This window comes from Scylla paramamosain, chromosome 25, assembly GCF_035594125.1.
Source record: "Scylla paramamosain isolate STU-SP2022 chromosome 25, ASM3559412v1, whole genome shotgun sequence".
NCBI lineage: Eukaryota > Metazoa > Arthropoda > Malacostraca > Decapoda > Portunidae > Scylla > Scylla paramamosain.
Window position 1 is genome coordinate 13325634 of NC_087175.1, and position 21688 is coordinate 13347321.

General features: G+C 39.2%; 1 protein-coding gene across 1 annotated transcript in view; it reads left to right on the plus strand.

Moving 5' to 3' along the window:
- LOC135113220 (uncharacterized) overlaps positions 1 to 21688 on the plus strand; it is a 633180-nt gene that overhangs the window by 165583 nt on the left and 445909 nt on the right. Inside the window, exons 13-14 of the mRNA XM_064028389.1 lie at positions 10678 to 10787; positions 16924 to 17142. Coding sequence (XP_063884459.1) covers positions 10678 to 10787; positions 16924 to 17142 — 329 coding nt within the window. The remainder of the gene's footprint in view (positions 1 to 10677; positions 10788 to 16923; positions 17143 to 21688) is intronic.

A 21688-nucleotide genomic window follows, 5' to 3' on the forward strand; every position in this document is an offset into this window, starting at 1 on the left:
AATGTTGAAATATGGTAACAGTTCACATCATAAGGTAAACCTAAGGTACTAGATACTAAATACTTAAAATATCCGTGTACTGTAACACTGGAGTGCAGCAACAAACCCAAATCATATCTTATTCTAGCACTGCATCCTGAAAGAGGTCAGAAGCAGCCACAATGTTCTTATTATAATATTTTGCAAAGGTAGATTCCCTAGACCAGCCCGCCTTAGCCATAATGCATGCGACAGGGACAGCCGCCACTCCAGCTTTTGAAGCTGCTGCTGGCCGCACACTACCAGCGGAAAACTTTGAGATGTCTATGCCGGACATGCGGAGAATGGTCCTGACCCAACGGGCAATAGTGTCTTTGGAAACTGATTTGTGGGGTTTTATGAAGCTAATGAGGAGCCTGGCATCAGTGTGCATCTCATCCTGTCTAAGCTCTTTAGTCACATCAATGTACCTCAGGAGAGTGCTACAGACACATAATCGTGGATCCTTAGGGTAACGATGGAATGTGACCCTGTTGATGTTAAGATTTGGTCTGGATTGTTTAAGAGTGCCCCCCAACTGTACTGAAATGGAGTGTTCATTAATGAGCATGTCTCTGATTAACAGTAGTTGTAAAGTTTGAATTCTGGCAGCTTGAGTTAAGGCCATCATCATAACCAATTTTAGCGTTAATTCTTTAAGGGTTAATGCATGTAAGGGGAACATGGACCTTAGTTGCTCTAAGACAGGTTGGACGTCCCAAGTGTCAGTGCCGAAGTAAATTTAGATAGTATCTCTGGAGAAACTTGTCAAGATGTTACACCTAATATTAAGTTCAAAGTGTATCAGGATGATAATAAGTCCGTCTCATAAGCATCCACCTCTCAGCCCATCTCACCTCAGCCAATGTTTTCTCCTCAATTTACCATTAACTCAATCAATGAAACTCAAGTTAATCCAACTCCAAGGTCACATCAAAGCCAGTTAATGGAAAATCTGGTTACCTTTAATCTTTAAAGTTCAATGCAAAGGGTTAAAGTTCAGAAATTTAGTAGTGGTCACTCAATATAGATCATTCATCAGAGCATTTGATAGTGTAATCAGCAATAAGCTCACTGATGAAGAGGAAAACTTCTAATTTGGAACAGTATACTTCTGGTAAACCTAGAGAAATTGTCTGAGCTTGAAGTCACATAGCAACATCAGCAGGATATAAAGAAGCCAGATGCCACTTGGAGGAAAAGTATGGTAATGAAGAGGCAATAGCAACAGCTTATATTGACAGGATAATGGGTTTTATGGTTTTGATAACTTCTCTATCATGCTCAGAACATGTCTTAATGCATTATCAGGAGGCTCAAAGGGAGCTAAGAAAATAGAACACCCTAGAACAATGAGAGAAATTATTGAGAAAATACCAATGTCCATGCAGGATAAGTGGGTTGAAAGAGTATATTGTATTACAGAATAGGCAAAGAAGATAGCGACATATAAGGGATTTAGAGGGAATCTGTAAAAATTGCTAATCTTTTGTTTGGAAAACACCTTCAGTTCAGGAAACACAAGGAAGGAAGGTAACTCTCAGAGGACTGTGACTATAAAGAACCAAACAAAAGGGAAATATATAAACATAGTAACAGTCTGTTCCACCAAAAGAACATTACATGGATGAATGTAAAGCACTAAAAGCTAAAACAAGAGAAGAAATAATGGATTTTATACAAAGGAATTTGTTATTCTTTGGCTGTCTACATAAAGACCACATGCTCAAGGATTGTTGTAGAAGGAAATTTTGTCATGTTTGCAAAGGAATTGCCCTACATTTTTCCAAAGGGACTCATTTAGGAGTGACAAAACATTGTATGGTTCAAATGGTAGTTATTTAAATGACTCAACAAAATCTGTAAAGGTCAGTGCAAAGAAAGTAAATGATGGAAATGAGCCATCTGAGACAAAATTGTCAGTTATTCCTGTGAAGGTGTGTGACACTACTGGCCAGTTGATTCCAATTTTAGCTTTCCTAAATATCTAACCTACTTTCTGTATCAAGGACTCATTGAATAAGGACTTAGAAGACTGGCTACATTTACAAGGTATAGATATCACCCCCCCCCTGGACTTGGATGTTGGATTGCTGATAGGTAACAATGTGCTATAGGTTGTAGAGCCATGGGAGGTTATACACAGCACACAGGAAGGTGGTCATTTACATTTAAGTCAAAGCTAGGCTGAATAGTATATGGACACCTTTGAAATAAAAATTTTACCCAACTTAGGGTAAACAGAATTAAGGTGCAGGAAGTTAACTTAGATGAAATGTTAACAAGTATGTACAGTTGGCCAGACTCCTGTGAGGTCCACTTTGTGTTGCCAATGCTGGCTAAGATAGTAACTCTGAAACACTAGTAATGAGCTTTCCTCAACCCATTCATTGGTAGTAGGGAGGGGTTGAGGGAGGTAACAGAGGTCTCCCCACCAGCAATGAATGGGTCGAGCAAAGCTCACTACTAGTTTTTCAGAGTTAGTCTCAGCCATCATTGGCAACACTAAGTGGACCTTGCAGGACTGTGGCCAACTGTGCAACCATGACTTCTTGAATGTAAATTCAACAGAGAAGGATTTTCTGAGGAGGATAAAAGATGGAATTTCATGGTAAAAAATAGCTGTAGACTTACTGACTGAGATTATTATGAAATAGGTCTGCCCTTCAAAGAAGTGCCTAGTCTAGTAAATAACAGAAAATTAGCAGTGAAAAGACTGGAAGATCTTAAAAGAAAATGTTTAGGAAGTGAACAGTCATATAACCACTATTGTACATTTATGTCTGATATAACAGCCAAGGGCTATGCTGAAGTAGTTCCCCAGGAAGACCAAAACAAGAATGCAAGGGTGTGGTACATTCTTCATCATGGTGCGTATCACCACCAGAGGATAGATCAACTATGTGTTGTGTTGGATTGTATTGCCAGGCATAGAGGGGTCTCTCTTAATGAGACCTTGCTTCAAGCCCCTGATTTAACTAACCCATTAGTGGATGTAATGCAAAGGTTCCAACAAGGATCCAGTGCTTTCATGGCAGACATCGTCTATGTTCTATCAAGTAAATGTTCCAGCTAATGACAGAGATTACTTAAGGTTTCTATGGTGGCTGGATGGTAATTTTGATAAGAATATAAAGGAGTAAAGGATAACTGTTCAGCCTTTTGGAGAAAAATTATTACCCAGTTGTGCCAATTTTGCATTGCATAAGGCAATTTGGGATCATGGTGAACATTGTTCAGTGGAAGCACAGCAGGCAGTACTGAATAATTTTTATGTGGATGACTGCCCGAAATCAGAAAATGAGGAAGATGAGCCTGTCAAAATAGCACATGAAGTAAATGATCTTTATGCCAAAGGTGGCTTTAAGTTAACAAAGTTTGTAAGCAACAGTAAGAAACTCTTAGAGACATTACCAGTTGAAGAACTTGGAAAAGGAGTGAAAGAACTAGACCTATGTTGTGACTGTTTGGCCATGGGAATGCACTAGGAATGTGTTGGAATACTGAGTCTATAAAGGACAAGAACAAGCCCATGACTAAGAGATGGTTACTGTCAGTTATTGGTTCAATACTCGTATATGATCCAGTTGGTAGGGTTTCACCATATCTGTTGAATGGAAGGTAGATTACGCAGGAAGCAAGTAGGTTAAATATTAGATGGGATGAAACAGTTCCTGAGCTTCTCCAAGAAAAGTGGAAAGCTAAATAATTTGTGTGATGCTAGTGAAAGAGGATATGGAAGTGATTAGATAATGCAGATGGTGATGTCCACTGTGACTTTTTATTTGGTAAAGCATGTGATACCACTGAAGGTGATCACTGTTTCTCACCTTGAGTTAGTGGCAGCTGTGACTGCTGTCAAGGTTAACCACATGATTGTAGAAACCCTAGAAGTATCCACAGAGAAAATTGTTTTCTGGACTGGTAGTACTATTGTTTTCAAGTATATCATAAATGACAAGGCTAAATTTCAGATTTTTGTGGCTAACCATCTGTCATCCATGATTGTACACAGATGGAGCAGTGGAGTTATGTTAATTCTGCCCTGAATCCAACAGTTGGTGATTCTACAGGACATCAAAGTGGGTGGTGGCCCAAGGGTCCAGATTTCTTATGCAAAGAGGAAGGTGAATGATCTTGTGAACCTTCAGTGATTCACTGAATGATGGGGACTTACAGATTAAGAAATTCACTAGTGCTAGTAATGTCATAAGTAATACTAACCCTGTTACCAAACTTTTACAATACTACTCAAGTTGGCATAAGTTGAAGAAAGCAGTTGCACTGCTACTGCACTTGAAAAATATTTTAAGGAAAAAGGAGTAATAAGGAGAACAATATCTCACTGTAAAGGATTTAAAGGAAGCAGAGAGTGCAAATGTCAAGGTAGTTCAAGAAGATCTTTTCATGAGGAAATGAAATCTTTGAGGAAGAATTAGAATGTGGAAAGGAAGAGTTCAATTGCCAATTACTCCCAGTGAGGTCTAAAGCACTGTTCAGGGGGTGCTGTGAACTTATCATTAAACCCAGCTGTGACCTCACTGAACGTTTCCCTTTGTGTCTCACAACACAAGGGGGTAGTCACAGCCTGCCCTCTAAAGACAACTCTCTTCCTCCACACAAAACTACAAGCACCTAATAACACACACACCCTTCACTCAAAAATTTTAAAATCATGGCGACTCCTACACCAGCCTCGGAGTCCCCATCTGGGGAGGGGACCATAAATGTCCCCAGGTCGGACTGCCTTTCCGTCGACGACCCTAAGTGTCTTGACACCCCCCTCAACTTTTTCTTCATTAACTTCTGCAACATTCGCGGTCTAAGATCTAATTTTCAATCTGTAGAACACCACCTCTCCTCTTCTAAACCTCATCTTCTTTTCCTCACTGAAACTCAGGTGTCTGAGGCAACTGACAGTAGCCCCTTTTCTGTTCCCTCCTACTTTCTCTATCCTCATTTTCGATCCAAAGCTGGATGCTGCGTTTATGTGCGCAATGACTTAACCTGCTCTCGTGCCCACGCTCTTGAATCTTCCGAGTTTTCCACCATCTGGCTACGACTACAGAGTCATTCTCATACTAAATTTATCTGTGCTGTATACCTCTCTCCTAACTCCTCTGACTATAAGAAATTCTTTGACTACTTAACTTCCAAAGTGGAGCACATTCTGACCCTCTTCCCTTTTGCAGAGATCTCCATTCTTGGAGACTTCAATGTTCACCACCAGCTTTGGCTTTCCTCTCCCTTCACTGACCATCCTGGTGAACTAGCCTACAACTTTGCTATCCTCCATGACCTAGAGCAATTGGTGCAACACCCTACTCGTATTCCTGACCGTCTTGGAGATACGCCCAACATTCTTGACCTTTTCCTGACCTCTAATCCTTCTGCTTATGCTGTCACCCTTTCTTCTCCGTTGGGCTCCTCCGATCACAATCTCATATCTTTATCTTGTCCTATCACTCCAATCCCTCCTCAGGATCCCCCTAAGCGAAGGTGCCTCTGGCGTTTTGCCTCTGCTAGTTGGGGGGACCTGAGGAGGTATTTTGCTGATTTTCCTTGGAATGACTACTGCTTCCGTGTCAGAGACCCGTCTTTGTGTGCTGAGCGCATAACAGAGGTGATAGTGTCTGGCATGGAGGCGTACATTCCTCACTCTTTTTCTCGTCCTAAACCTTCTAAACCTTGGTTTAACACAGCTTGTTCTCGTGCTATACATGATAGAGAGGTGGCCCACAAAAGGTACTTAAGCCTTCCATCACCAGAATCTCATGCACTTTATATTTCTGCCCGGAACCATGCCAAGTCTGTTCTCCAACTAGCCAAAAACTCCTTCATTAACAGAAAATGTCAAAACCTTTCAAGATCTAACTCCCCTCGTGATTTCTGGCATCTAGCCAAAAATATCTCCAATAACTTTGCTTCTTCTTCTTTCCCTCCTCTACTTCAACCAGATGGCACCACTGCTATCACGTCTATTTCTAAAGCTGAACTCTTTGCTCAAACCTTTGCTAAAAGCTCTACCATGGACGATTCTGGGCTTGTTCCTCCCTCTCCTCCACCCTCTGACTACTTCATGCCACGTATTAAAATTCTTCGTAATGATGTTTTCCATGCCCTCGCTGGTCTAAACCCTCGGAAGGCTTATGGACCTGATGGGGTCCCTCCTATTGTTCTCCGAAACTGTGCCTCCGTGCTTGCACCTTGCCAAGTCAAACTCTTTCAGCTCTGTCTGTCAACATCTACCTTTCCTTCTTGCTGGAAGTTTGCCTACATTCAACCTGTTCCTAAAAAGGGTGACCGCTCTAATCCCTCAAACTTCCGTCCTATTGCTTTAATTTCCTGCTTATCTAAAGTTTTTGAATCTATCCTCAACAGGAAGATTCTTAAACATCTATCATTTCACAACCTTCTATCTGATCGCCAGTATGGGTTCCGTCAAGGCCGCTCTACTGGTGATCTTCTGGCTTTCCTTACTGAATCTTGGTCATCCTCTTTTAGAGACTGGTGAAACTTTTGCTGTTGCCTTGGACATATCAAAAGCCTTTGATAGAGTCTGGCACAAAGCTTTGATTTCCAAACTACCCTCCTATGGTTTCTATCCTTCTCTCTGTAACTTCATCTCAAGTTTCCTTTCTGACCGTTCTATTGCTGCTGTGGTAGACGGTCACTGTTCTTCTCCTAAATCTATTAACAGTGGTGTTCCTCAGGGTTCTGTCCTGTCACCCACTCTCTTCTTATTATTCATTAATGATCTTCTAAACCAAACTTCTTGTCCTATCCACTCCTATGCTGATGATACCACCCTGCACTTTTCCACGTCTTTTCATAGACGTCCAACCCTTCAGGAGGTAAACATATCACGCAAGGAAGCCACAGAACGCCTGATTTCTGATCTTTCTAAAATTTCTGATTGGGGCAGAGCAAACTTGGTATTGTTCAATGCCTCAAAAACTCAATTCCTCCATCTATCAACTCGACACAATCTTCCAGACAACTATCCCCTCTTCTTCAATGACACTCAACTGTCCCCCTCTTCTACACTGAACATCCTCGGTCTGTCCTTTACTTATAATCTGAACTGGAAACTTCACATCTCATCTCTAGCTAAAACAGCTTCTATGAAGTTAGGTGTTCTGAGATGTCTCTGCCAGTTTTTCTCACCCCCCCAGCTGCTAACTCTGTACAAGGGCCTTATCCGTCCATGTATGGAGTATGTTTCACATGTCTGGGGGGGTTCCACTCATACTGCTCTTCTAGACAGGGTGGAATCAAAAGCTTTTCGTCTCATCAACTCCTCTCCTCTAACTGACTGTCTTCAGCCCCTCTCTCACCACCGCAATGTTGCATATCTAGCTGTCTTCTACCGCTATTTTCATGCCAACTGCTCTTCTGATCTTGCTAACTGCATGCCTCCCCTCCTTCCGCGGCCTCGCTGCACAAGACTTTCTTCTTTCTCTCACCCCTATTCTGTCCACCTCTCTAACGCAAGAGTTAACCAGTATTCTCAATCATTCATCCCTTTCTCTGGTAAACTCTGGAACTCCCTGCCTTCTTCTGTATTTCCACCTTCCTATGACTTGAATTCCTTCAAGAGGGAGGTTTCAAGACACTTATCCACCAATTTTTGAGCACTGCTTTGACCCTTTTATGGGACTGGCATTTCAGTGGGCATTTTTTTTTTTATTAGATTTTTGTTGCCCTTGGCCAGTATCCTTCCTACATAAAAAAAAAAAAAAAAAAAAGTTGAAACCATTCCTGTATGATGGCTTGCTAAGAGTAGGAGGCAGACTTGTAAATGCTTCTCTTAGTTTTGATACTAAGTACCCAGTGATCCTACTAAATAAACATTACATAACTTATAATCATCAGAGACTGTCATGAGAACATTGGACACCAAGGACATGAACATGTCTTGTGCTCACTAAAGGAAAGGTATTGAATTATCAGAGGTACTACAACAGTATATAAGGTGAATGGAGAGTGTGTTAAATGTTGCAGTATCAGATGCCTGTCATGCAACAGCAAATGCCCAGCCTTCCTGATGGCAGAGTGTGCTCAGGTGAACCACCATTTACTAGCACAGCTCTAGACTGTTTTGGACCATTCTACATTAGAAGTTAAATACTATGCTGTGCTTTTCACATGCCTCACTGTCAGAGCTGTGCATATTGATATAGCTGAATCCATGTCCATAAATTCTTTCATTATTGCTCTTAGAAGATTCATAGCTAGGAGAGAATAAGTTAAATCCATACATTTTGACAGAGGTATTAACTTTGTAGGAGTTGAGAAAGAGTTGAAAGCCATAAAAGACTGGAATCAGTCTCACATATATGATACACTCTTACTGCAGAATATTCATTGGAATTTGAATCCCCCACATGCATCTCACTTTGGTGGTGTCTGGGAAAGACAGACTAGAACTTTATGAAAAGTATTGAATGGAATTATCTTTAAATCTTTAATGATGAAGGTCTGAACACAGTGATGTATGAAGTAGAAGAGGTTATCAATAGCCACCCCACATGCAGGATATCAGATGATTGTAATGATCCCAACTCACTAATGCCTAACCATCTTCTCACACTCAGAGGGGGACCTTATGTAGTGGGTGAAATGACTTCAAAGGACATGTAGTGTAAAAAAAGGTGTCACTACATTCAGTATTTAGCTGATTTATTCTGGAAGAGATGGAAACAAGCTTATTTGTTAACTTTGCAGGAAAGGCAGAAATGGCATGTAAAGTGAAGGAATTTGTCTATTGGGGATGTTGTGTTGTTGGTGGATGACAATGTCCCAGGATGCCATTGGCCTCTAGGTTGTGTCAAGAATGTTAAAGTAAGTTAGGATGGACTTGTCCATAGTGTAACTCTCAAGTGTGAAAACTCTCTTCAGACAAACCTGTGTCAAAGATGATTTTCATGCATCAAGCAGACAGTATTTAGATGTAAGGATATACCCTAGGATGAAAATCGGTATTGTTGTACCTCATACTCTTATAATAATATTTTACTACCTCTTTGTATCATTTATACACTCATTTACCTCAGATCATGTTACAAGTAATAAGGATCTACCTCATGTTTTGAATCTCTGAGAGGTCATGTTGCAAGTAATAAGGATCTACCTCATGTTTTGAATCTCTGAGATGATTCAAAGGGAAGAGTGTAAGTGCCATCAGCAGTTTGAATTTGGCTCTTGAATTGGGGCTGTGTGGCAACTTTACTAATTAAAAGTGATAGTGGCTTATGATTTAGTTTTATTTGTTTATACTTATTTTATACTAGCTACTGTAATATAATATGAGACTGGTTTCTACATATTATTGGAAGTGGAAGAATATTTATGGATTCTTGGATGTATATAGTGCACTGTGACATGAGGGTATGTAGCCAGGGTTTGGCAGTGTTTGAAGGACACGCATCCCCTGGTGCCTTATTTAACCTGGATTTTTGCTGAACAAGACAGTGACATGGGCAATGGTTGCCTTTGTATACTGATGTAAGGTTGGTGCCTGCTAGGAGGTGCCTAGGAGGTCGAAGATCCTGCTCATAAGTATTAAGAAGGGTTATAATCTTGGTAAGTGATGCAGCCACCACCTGTGAAATTTGCTGAGTTTGCACAATTTCTTTTATGCAGACACCATCTTGTAATAAGTAGTAACTTTGGTAAATGTATGTGTGAATTTTAGTGCACATATATTCTGTTATACTATTGTATTTGTATGTCAATTATGTTTATAAAAAAATAATATTAGAGAAACAAGTAACCCTTGTCAGCTGATCAGTGTCAAGGATGTCAGTGTCCAGCTAAATGTGGGGAGCTTCAATTACACTTGAAACATGATATGAGCAAGTGTAATGGTATAATATGTAGGTCTCTAGTTTTGGGTGTTGTCACCCTATATTATCTAAAGAAGAAGTTTGGCTTAATGTATTCATGGTATAGGAGGAAACTGAAATACCAGAAATTGATCTAGATGGAGGGAAGAAAGCTGTGTAATGATGGGGTACAAAGGCACCAAAATTATTGTGATGTTTGTTATGGTATTGAAATCTAAGGTAATAATAATAATAATAATAATAATAATAATAATAATAATAATAATAATAATAATAACAATAAATGGTTTATTATTTAGGCAGTTAACAAACTGAAAATGTACATAGGGGGTGGGGAAATACTCAACATTAATCCTAAAGGTAAGTCTAATCTAGAAGGGACTATTGATTGATGGCTCGCACCATGGTGGGAATTGCACTGAGTCTGTACCGGTCCATGCGCGGCGCTTTTAGGGTACTGTAATTTGTTCTGTTAAGGGGTTCAATATCCCAGCCAAAGATTTATGTAGCTTTCAGATCAATTTCTCTGTGTTTCTGTGGAGTGTCCATGGAGAAATCATTATATATTGGAGGTAGTAGTGGGATTCCAAAGGTAGCTAGCTTCAGGTGTCAAAGTCATACAAGTTTAAGCTTTGCTTCTGAGGGAAGCAAATGTTGGAATCACTTGCATTTTCACCTTATATGGTAGTCTCTTATACTGAGTAAGCATGTATGTTTCTCATTTTTTTTCCTAAATTGATAAACTTGTTCTTCAACCAGATGCCTCATATTGTGTTAATTTTTTTTTTTCTGGTGTTGAATCTTTTTCCAGATCAAATCGTCTTGCTAATTACACTGTGGCCTTCAGTGTAGGGGGACCCATTAACCTGAAGTTATCATATGACCCTAACTTTGGGAGTGATGACCTCTTTGATGATACAGGTATGTACTACTCTATCTCTGCTGGCAGAATAAAGAGAGAACTTACTTCTAGCCAGCAATTAAGGAACTAATATAAAGAACATATCATGAGCAATAATATAAAAGTGGCACATATAGTAAGATCTCACACTTAATGACTAACAGGTCCTAAAAGTACTCGTTGCATGTGAATTTGGTAGTACCAATGGGGAAAATTACAGTAGGTAAGAAAAATGGACCAAAGCCCTATTATCACTCACAACATAATAGCAATGGCATCAAATTAAGTCTATAACCAAACTTACTAATATAAAATATAAAATAAATGAGATAATGTGGATAACTGCATGTGGGTGATGAAATTAGGTGCAAGGATAAGATGAAAGGTTGTATCCCAGGCAGAAGAGAGACTAATCTAAAGTCCACCACTACCACCATGTTTTCTCACTCTCTGCTACCTCTTGTGATGACCCTTTCTTTTTTTTACCCTTTTGTATACATTCTTCTTCTTTGCAGCAAATCCAGAAAAAAAATCAGGAATGTCACCATTATCATCACTCACAGTCTCTTGTTCTTTGTTTTCATCAGATTTGTTATAACTTCCCCAATGGTCTATCTTGTTTCATTAACTTTCTTTCCATAAGTTCCACTCAGTTCCTGGTTTAGTTGGTGGTGTGAGTGGAGGGAGGATGATAACTTTTTCAGTGACACTCAACTGTCCTTCTCTTCTACAATGAACATCCTTGGTCTGTCCTTTACTAATAATGTTAACTGAAACTTCATAACTCATCATTGGCTAAAACAGCTTCTATGAAGTTAGGTGTTATGAGTAGTCTTCACCAGTTTTTCATCCTTCCAGTGACTAACTGTACAGTGGCCTCATCTGTCCATGTATGATGTACACTTCACATATATAGGGGCTCTCACTCAAACTGCTCTTTTAGACAGGATGAAATCAAAAGCACTTTGTCTCATCAACTTCTCTCTTTTAACTGAATGTCTCCAGCCTCTCTCTATTTGCTGGAATATTGCATATCTTGCTATCCTCTACTACTACTTTCACATTTATTGCTCTGTTTTTCTTGCTAACTGCATGTATCCTGCACTCCCCCATGGCCTTGCTGTACAAGACTTTCTGCTTTTTCTTACCCCTATTCTGTCCACCTTCCTAATGCCCTTTCACTGGCAAACTCTGGAACTCCCTACCTACTTGTGTATTTCCTCATTCATATAACTTGAATTTTATCAAGAGAGAGGTCTCAAGACATTTATCTAATTTTGGCTAAACCTTTTGGCTCTTTTCTAGGGACTGGCACCTCAGTGGGCCTTTTATTTACATATATAATTTGTTACCCTTGGCCAGTGCTCCTCTTACATTATAAAAAAAGAGTCCCAGGAATAAAAATACATAAGAGAATGTTTTCAGTACACTTATTCTATGCCTTATAGTCATCTTTCACCAACATGTATGAATTCAGTGGCAGTATTCTTCCAATCCATCCAAAATTTAAAGCATAGATCAAGGTTTGATTTTAAACATCTTAACCACATAATTATTAAAAAAAAAAAAAAATACTAACCTCTCTCCTTCTCTTTGTCATATGCTACCACATTATCTTCCAATTCTCCAAAGAATTATTCTGTGACTTTCCAAACTTATTTCATCAACTTTGCCCCCAAGGGACCAAACTCAGTGTTTTATACACATCTACAGTTGGTGCATCTCAATGTGATTATTTATTATTTCACACTCTCTCCTTGACAGAAAAGCTGTGCTGGAATAATCAATACTACATGGCAACACTAGAGTTCTTCCCTATTGCTTTGACAAAAAATATATGTTTTAATTATGTCTGCCTAGAGAAACTTTTTTATCAAGTGTCTCTGCCCTTACCCCCTCTTCAGCTTTTAGTGTGAAGGTTCCAATTTAAAGTTTTAGTAGAGAGGATAAACCAAGGATGTCCAGTGTGGAAGAGAGGGACAGTTGAGAGTCACTGAAGTAAAGGAGGTAGTTATCTAGAAGATTGTGTCACATAAATGGATGGAGGAATTGAGTTTTGCGGCAGTGAACAACATTGAGTTTGCTCTGCCCAATAAAAACTTTAGAAAGATTTTAAGTCAGATGTATGGCTTCCTTGCATGAATTCTTGAAGGATTGGATTTCTAGGAAAAGAGGTACTGAATGGTAGCACAAAAATTCTTACTTTTACACAGATTCATATGCTCCAGTATTTCTTTCCAGCAATTGCATGTTTGATGTCAAGTAAGAATTTCTGTCTTTTCTTCTTGAATCATCATCTTTTCAACTATCACAAAAGTCAAAGTAAGAAGTGGCAGACTAAATATGAAGGCATGCAATTTACTTGAGGTTGGAGAGAGTAGGGAGACCCTTGACTACCCCTTTCCAACAGCTGGGGAGGCACCTGAAATCTGTGACAAGCTATATCCTGATGCTTAAGAGACTTGCCCGTGTATGATAATCTCCTGCAAGTTATGATATGGTGATGGATGCAAGCACTTATTATAGGAGGAGGCAGTAGACACCTGCTAAAACTATAATTATTCCCAGTGAGGTCTTAAGCAGTGGATCAGAGGATGCTATGAACTTATCATTAACTCATCTGTGACCTCACTGAAGATTTCCCTTTGTGTCTCACAACACAAGGGGACAATCACAGCCTCTCCTCTAAAGAAGACTCTCTTCCTTCACATAAAACTACATGCACTAAATACACACACACCCTTCACTCAAAATCCTAAATTAGAATGGCAACTCCTACACCAGCCTCAGAGTTCTCATCTGGGGAGGGGATCACAAATGTCCCCATGTCAGACTGCTCTCCTGGTATCAATCCTAAGAGTCTTAAGACCCCTATAAACTTTTCCTTTACTAACTTCTGCAACATATGCAGCCTTAAATCTAATTTTCATTCTGTAGAACACCACTGCTCCTCTACTAAACTTTATCTTCTTTTCCTCAATGAAATACAGGTGTCTGAGGCAACTGACAATAACACCTTTTCTGTTCCCTCCTACTTTCTTTATCCTCATTCTCAATCCAAAGCTGGATGTTGCATCTATGTGTGCAACAACTTACCTTGCTCTTGTGCCCATGCTCTTGAATCTTGAATCTTCCACCATCTGCCTCTGACTGCAGAGTTGCTCTCAAACTGAATTTATCTGTGCTGTATACCTCTCACTACTTCCTCTATCAAAAATTCTTTGACTACTTAACTTCCAAAGTGGAGCATATCCTGACTCTCTTACCTTTTACAGAGATCTCCATTCTTGGAGACTTTAATGTTCACTACCAGTTTTGGCTTTCCTCTCCTTTCACTGACCATCCTGGTAAACTAACCTTTAACTTTGCTATCCTCCACTACCTAGAGCATTTGGTACAACACTCTACTCATATTCCTGACTGTCTTTGAGATATGTCCAACATTCTTGATCTTTTCCTCACCTCTAATCTTTCTCCTTATGCTGTCACCCTATCTTCTCTGTTGGGTTCCTTCAATCACAACCCCATATCTGTATCTTGTCCTTTTGCTCCAATCCCTCCTCAGGATCCCCCAAAACAGTGGTGCCTCTGCCATTTTGCCTCTATTAATTTGGGAGACCTGAGGAGGTATTATGCTGATTTTCCATGGAATAATTACTACTTCTGTGTCAGAGACCCATTTCTGTGTGCTAAGTGCATAACAGGTGATAGTGTCTGCCATGGAGGCATATATTCCTCATTCTTTCTCCTGCCCTAAACCTTCTAAACCTTGGTAACACAGCCTGTTCTCATGCTATACATGACAGAAAGGTGGCCCACAAAAGGTACTTGAGCCTTCCATCACCTGAATCTCATTTGCTTTATATTTCTGCCCAGAATCATGCTAAGTCTGTTTTCCAACTAGCCAGAAACTCCTTTATTAATAGAAACTGTCAAAATTTTTTGAGATCTAACTCCCCTGGAACCTAACCAAAAAACTTTTCCAATAGCTTCACTTCTCCATCTTTCCCTCCTTTATTTCATCCTGATGGCACCATTGCCATTTCATCTGTCACTAAAGATGAACTTTTCACACACACTTTTGCTAAAAACTCCACCTTGGATGATTCAGAGCTTGTTCCTTTCTCTCCTTTATCCTCCGTACAACATTCTCCATCCTCTGTGTAACCTCAAGTTTCCTCTCTGACTGTTTTATTGCTGCTGTGGTAGATGGTCACTGTTCTTCTCTGAAGTCTCTTAACAGTGGTGTACCTCAGGGTTCTGTTCTGTCAACTACTCTCTTCCTATTATCAATGATATTCTAAATCAAACTTCTTGTCCTATTCACTACTAGCTAATTATACCACCCTGCACTTTTCCACATCTCTTCATAGACATCCATCCCTTCAGGAAGTAAACAGCTCATGCAAGGAAACTACTGAATGTCTGACTTCTGATCTCTCTAAAATTTCTGATTGGGGTAGAGCAAACTTGATATTATTTAATACCTCAAAAACTCAATTCCTCCATCTGTCAACTCAACACAATCTTTCAGACAACTATCCTCTCTTCAATGATACACAACAGTCCCCCTCTTCTACACTGAACATCCTCGGTCTGTCCTTTTCTTATAAAATAAACTGGAAACATCACATCTCATCTCTAATTAAAACAGCTTCTATGAAGTTAGGCATTATGAGTCATCTCCACCAGTTTTTCTCATCTTCCCCAGCTGCTAACTCTGTGCAGGGGCCTTATCCCCCCATGTATGAAGTATGCCTCACATGTGTGTGGGGTTCCACTCATACTGTTCTTTTAGACAGGGTGGAATCAAAAGCTTTTCATCTCATCAGCTCCTCTCCTCTAACTGACTGTCTTCAGCCTCTTTCTCATTGCAGCAATGTTGCATCTCTTGCTATCTTCTACCTCTATTTTCAGGGTAACTGATCTTGCTAACTGCATGTCTGTCCTCCTCCCATTGCCTTGCTGCACAAGTTTTTCTTCTTTCACCCACTATTCTGTCCACCTTTCAAATGCAAGAGCTAACCAGTATTCTCAGTCATTCATCTCTTCCTCTGGTAAGCTCTGCTAAGCTCCTTGCCTGCTTCTGTATTTCCTCCTTCCTATGACTTGAACTCTTTCAAGAGAGAGATTTCAAGATGCTTATCCCCCATTATTTGATTTTTCTATTTGTAATTCTCTGTAGGACCTGGCATTAAGTGGAAATTTTTCTTATAATTTTTTTGTTGCTCATGGGCAGTGGCCTTCTTGCATATATATTTTTGTTGCTCTTGGCCAGTGGCCTTCTTGCATATATATATATATATATATATATATATATATATATATATATATATATATATATATATATATATATATATATATATATATATATATATATATATATATATATATATATATATATATATATATATATTGTAAAACAGCTTCTATTAATTTAGGTGTTCTGAGTTGTTTCCACCAGTTCTTCTCACCCACCCAGCAGCTAACTCTGTACAGGGGGCCTTATCCATCCCTGTATGAAGTATGCTTTACATATAATGGGGGCTTCCATTCATACTATGCTTTTCGTTTTTATCAACAGTTCTTTTCTATCTTCAACCTCTTTCTCTTTGATGCAGTGTTGCATCTCTTGCTATCTTCTGTTGCTATTTTCACACTGACTGCTCTTCTGATCTTGCTAATTGCATGCTTCCCCTCCTCCTGCAGCCTTGCTGCACAAGACTTTCTCCTTTCTCTTATCACTATTCTGTCCACCTTTCAAATGCAAGAATTAACCATTATTCTCAGTTATTTTTCCTTTTCTCTGTAAACTCTGGAACTCCCTGCCTCCTTTCATGTTTCCTCCTTCCTATGACATGAACTCTTTCAAGAGGCAGGTTTCAAGACACATATCCTTCTTCTATTTGTGGGACCTGGCATTAAGTGGCCCTTTTTTATAGAATTTTTGTTGTTGCCTTTGGCCAGTGGTTTTCTTGCATAAAAAAAAAAAAAAAAAAGACCCTTATCAAAGGGACTAGCAGATGTCTTGTCTTCTAACTTTCCATGGTTATTGTAAAATGTAGTCAACCCTCTGAATGGTTAATTGTAAGGTGTATTAAGTATTATATCTACTTGCATATGTCTTTCATCCTATAATTTTCTTTCTTTCCACAGGAGACTTTCCTCTTGGATCTGAGCTGCATGAACTGACATATGAGTTACAGCGTAGTAATGATTTGTGTTATGTGATCACAATAGAGGCTTGGAACCAGCATAATGAAGACTCAGGACCCATCACCAATACCACCAACCTATGTGTGCAGCATGAAGTTCTCACCACCTGGACCATGACATCAGATTCTGTATCCTCATCCTTCAAGATTCCTTCCCAGGGTAACACACACACACACACACACACACACACACACACACACACACACACACACACACACACACACACACACACACACACACACACACACACACACACACACACACACACACACACACGTTGAGAGCAGACGTGTCAGGAGCAGCTGCGCAGACTTGCCTATTTGTGGGTACAGGGTCCGAGGTATTTTCTTAGCCTGGCTCCATACAAAAGTATAAGAAAGTGCACAGTGTGGGGTGGAGTTTTTATGGAAGTAGAAAAAGATCGGAGATGGAATAGATGAAGTGAAAATTGTGGGTGAAAGCACCGAATCCAAATCGGTTGTAAACAAAGCGTGATGGCGGCCACCGCCGCGTCGCCGTCGCCCAGAGGCACACCAAAATTTGAAGGATTTAGTGAAAAGGATATACAGGTAGGCAAGTTAAATGCAAGATTATGGAAGTTAGAAGAAGAGAATGAAAAGATAAGAGAGGAAATAAGAGGATTGGTGACATTAGTCAGAGGATGGAAAGGAGATAAGGAGAGGGTACTTAAAGACACGAACGACATTGTTGAAGAGCTGGAAGAGTTGAAAGGAAGGGAGTTAAAAAGAGAAAGGGAAAACAAGAAACTGAGAGAGGAAGTGGAAAAGATAGTGGATTTAAATGTAAAGTACAGTGAAGAAATACAAGAACTCAAAAAAGAAAATGGAAAGTTAAGGAGCATGGTGGAGAAGGAAGAAGTTAGGATAGATGAAGGCAAAAGGCTTAGTTGAAAAGGAAGTGAAAAGTTGGAAAGAAGAGAGAGAACAAGAGAAGATAGATATGACTGAAATAATAAGAAAACAGCAAGAAGAACATGATAAAGAGATGGCGAAAAAAGTAGTGAAAATCATTAAGGAAAAAGATAACATAGTAAGGGATACGGTACAAAAAAAGATGTGCCTGATGGTGTTTGGGGATAAAGAGAAGACCATATCAAATAAAGTTCTAAGAGAAAGAGAAGAATTACAAAGAGCAAAAGAAATCATTGGGAAAATTGTAGAAGAAGGAGATGAAACGGATATACAAATAGAAGTGTACAGGATTGGGAAATATTCAGAAGGGGGAAAACGTCCCATGAAAATAAGACTTAATACCCAAGCGGCAGCCGAACACATCTTGAAAAGAACGAGTTTGTTAAGAAAGATAGAGGGTATGAAGGATATATATATAAGAAGAGAAATGAATGAGGAGGAAAGAAACAAGGTGAAAGAGTTAAAAGAGGAGGCCACGACAAAAAACGAAGAGAGAACACAGGAACAGGCAGAAAGGTATATATGGAGAGTGATAGACATGAAAATGAGGAAATGGTGGTTAAAGAATGTGGGGCAAGAAGTAAGACAACAAAGAGAGAACACAAAAGAAATGGGTCCACAATAAATAAAATTAAAGTTATGTATACAAACATAGGTGGATTAGTGTCCAGCCTAAGGGAACTAAGAGATTATTTACATGAAAAGAAACCAGAAGTGGCATGCATTACGGAAACAAAACTAACAAGGGAGATTAATGTTGAATTTGAAGAAGAAGGATATAACACATGGAGAAGAGACAGAAAGAATAAGGGAGGAGGAGGAGTGATGATTCCAGTAAGAAAAAATATCTTGATAGAAACAGTGGAATATGGTGAAGGGAGGTCAGAAACATTGAGTGTGGAGATCAAGATCCAAGGACAAGAAAGCAGAAAAATTATTGTTGCATACATGCCTCCAAAGACCAACACTTGGGGGACTGATGATTATAAGCACATGCAAAGCGAGTTCATAAAAAGTATAGATGACATGCTAAAGATAAGAAACAAGGTGTTACTAGTAGGAGATTTTAATAGCAAGGAGATAAACTGGGGGGAGATGGAGGTGACAGGGATTGCCAGTACATGGAGTGAAGAATTTTTACAGACTATGATGGTAAACACGATGGATCAATGGGTGAAAGAAAATACTAGGTACAGAGGGGAAGATGAACCATCACTCCTAGACTTGGTTTTTACAAAAAAGCCAGAAAATGAACCAAGTATAGAATATTTGTGTCCAGTGGGAAAAAGTGATCATGTGAAGATGGAGATAGAGATCAAAGAAGTGCCAAAATTCAATGAGGAATATAAAAATGAGAGAAAAAATTATGCTAAGGCAGACTTTACAGGGTTAAAGAAATTCTACGGAGAGCTTGATTGGAGTAATTTATTAAGAGGTATGGAGGTGCAGAAAAAATATGAAGTGTTTTTAAGCAAGTTTAGAGAAGGTGTTGAAAGATATGTGCCAAGATATAAGGTAAAAGAAAATAAGAAAGTGTGGTTTAATGCAAAGTGTGCAGAGGCAAAAAAGAAGAAAGAGAGGGCATGGAAAAAAATGAAGAAACAATGGAATGAGATAAATAGAGAAGAATACAGGACAGCTAGAAATGATTATGTTAAAATAAGAAGAGAAGAAGAAAGAAATTTTGAAAGAGATGTAGTTGGAAAGTGTAAAGAAGAACCCAAACTTTTCTATAGATATGTAAATGGAAAAATAAAGCATAGAGATACCATTACAAAGCTGAAGAAAAATGGAGAAATTTATGAAACCACACAAGAGATGGCTGAGATACTGAATAAAAGCTTTAAGTCTGTATTTACAAGAGAAACTGTCTTTGCATCACTGGGAGATGAGGAACAACAGAAAGGAATAGCAAACATACAAGTGGAAAGAAAAGAGATTAAAAGACTACTGGAAGAGCTAGATACTAGGAAAGCGATGGGACCAGACGAAGTAAATGGATGGATATTGAAAGAATGTAGAGAGGAATTGGAAGAACCAACATGGGAGATAATTAACAGTTCTTTGAAGGAGGGAAAAGTACCAAAGGAATGGAAGAGAGCAAATATAGTACTGTTATACAAAGGAGGTAATAAAATGGAACCACTGAATTACAGACCAGTCTCACTCACGAGTATTGTAAGTAAACTCTGTGAAATAGTCATTAAAAACAGATGGGTGCAATATCTTGAACAAGAAAATATAATAACAGAAAAACAATTCAGTTTCAGGAAAGAGAGATCTTGCGTAACAAACTTACTGAGCTTTTATACAAGAGTAATAGATAAACTACAAGAGAGAGATGGTTGGGTTGATGCAGTCTATTTAGATCTGAAAAAAGCTTTTGATACAGTTCCACAAAAAAGTCTCATATGGAAACTGGAACATCGAGGAGGGCTAAAAGGAAAAATACTTAAGTGAATGAAGGATTATCTCCAAGGTAGGGAAATGAGTACAGTAATCAGAGATAATAAATCAAGTTGGTGCGAAGTAACAAGCGGAGTACCACAAGGGTCTGTGTTGGCACCTATAATGTTTCAGGTCTATATAAATGATATGACTGTGGGTTTAAATAGCTACATTAACATGTTTGCAGATGATGCAAAATTGATGAAAGTAATAAAGAACCAAGAGGATTGTGAGGAACTACAGAGGGATATTGATAGAATTTATGAATGGAGTAAACGATGGAAATTAGAATTCAATATAAAAAAGTGCCATGTAATGGAGATGGGAAGAAGTAAAAGGAGACCTTCATGGGAGTATAAGATGGGAGGAATCACAATACGAAAGAGCAAAGAAGAAAAAGACTTGGGAGTAATAATTCAAGACACGCTATCACCAGAAAAACACATCAATGGAATATTTGGCTCTACATATAATTTGCTAGCAAATATCAGGGTGGCATTTAATTACCTAGACAAAGAAATGATGAAGAAAATCATAACACACATGATACGCCCCAAACTGGAATACGCAGCAGTGGTATGGTCTCCACACAAGAAGAAAGATATAAGGAAATTGGAAAGAATACAAAGAACAGCTACGAAAATGATACCTGAATTGGAAGACCTAAGTTACGAAGAAAGACTGGAAGAAATTGGATTACCAACACTGCAAGAAAGAAGGGAAAGAGGAGACCTGATAACAATGTTCAAATTAGTAAATGGCATGGAGAAGATAGACAGAGATGACCTAGTTATAAAAGTGGAGGAAGGAGATAGACATACAAGGGGACATATGAAGAAATTAAAGAAGAGTCATTGTTTGGGAGATATTAAGAAATACAGCTTTCCGCATCGAACGGTTGAAATATGGAATAACTTAAAAGAAGAGGTGGTTGCGGCAAAGAGTGTGCACATGTTTAAAGAGAAATTGGACAAATTCGGGTATGGAGACAGGACTAATTGAGCTTTGGCTCGGACCCTGTATTATACAACTAGGTAAATACAACTAGGTAAATACACACACACACACACACACACACACACACACACACACACACACACACACACACACACACACACACACACACACACACACACACACACACATGTGCACTCACTGCCCAGCTGATCGGGTGCATCCACAGCAACTCCAAAGATTTACCTACGTTTTGGTTGTACAGGGGGACCAAGCTTGAGTCCTGTCTCCATAGTAGGGAATTGTGTGATGTGTGAGTGCAGGGGAAGTGAAGTGTAAATTGGGAGGTGGCCAAAAAGGTGAAATGGAAG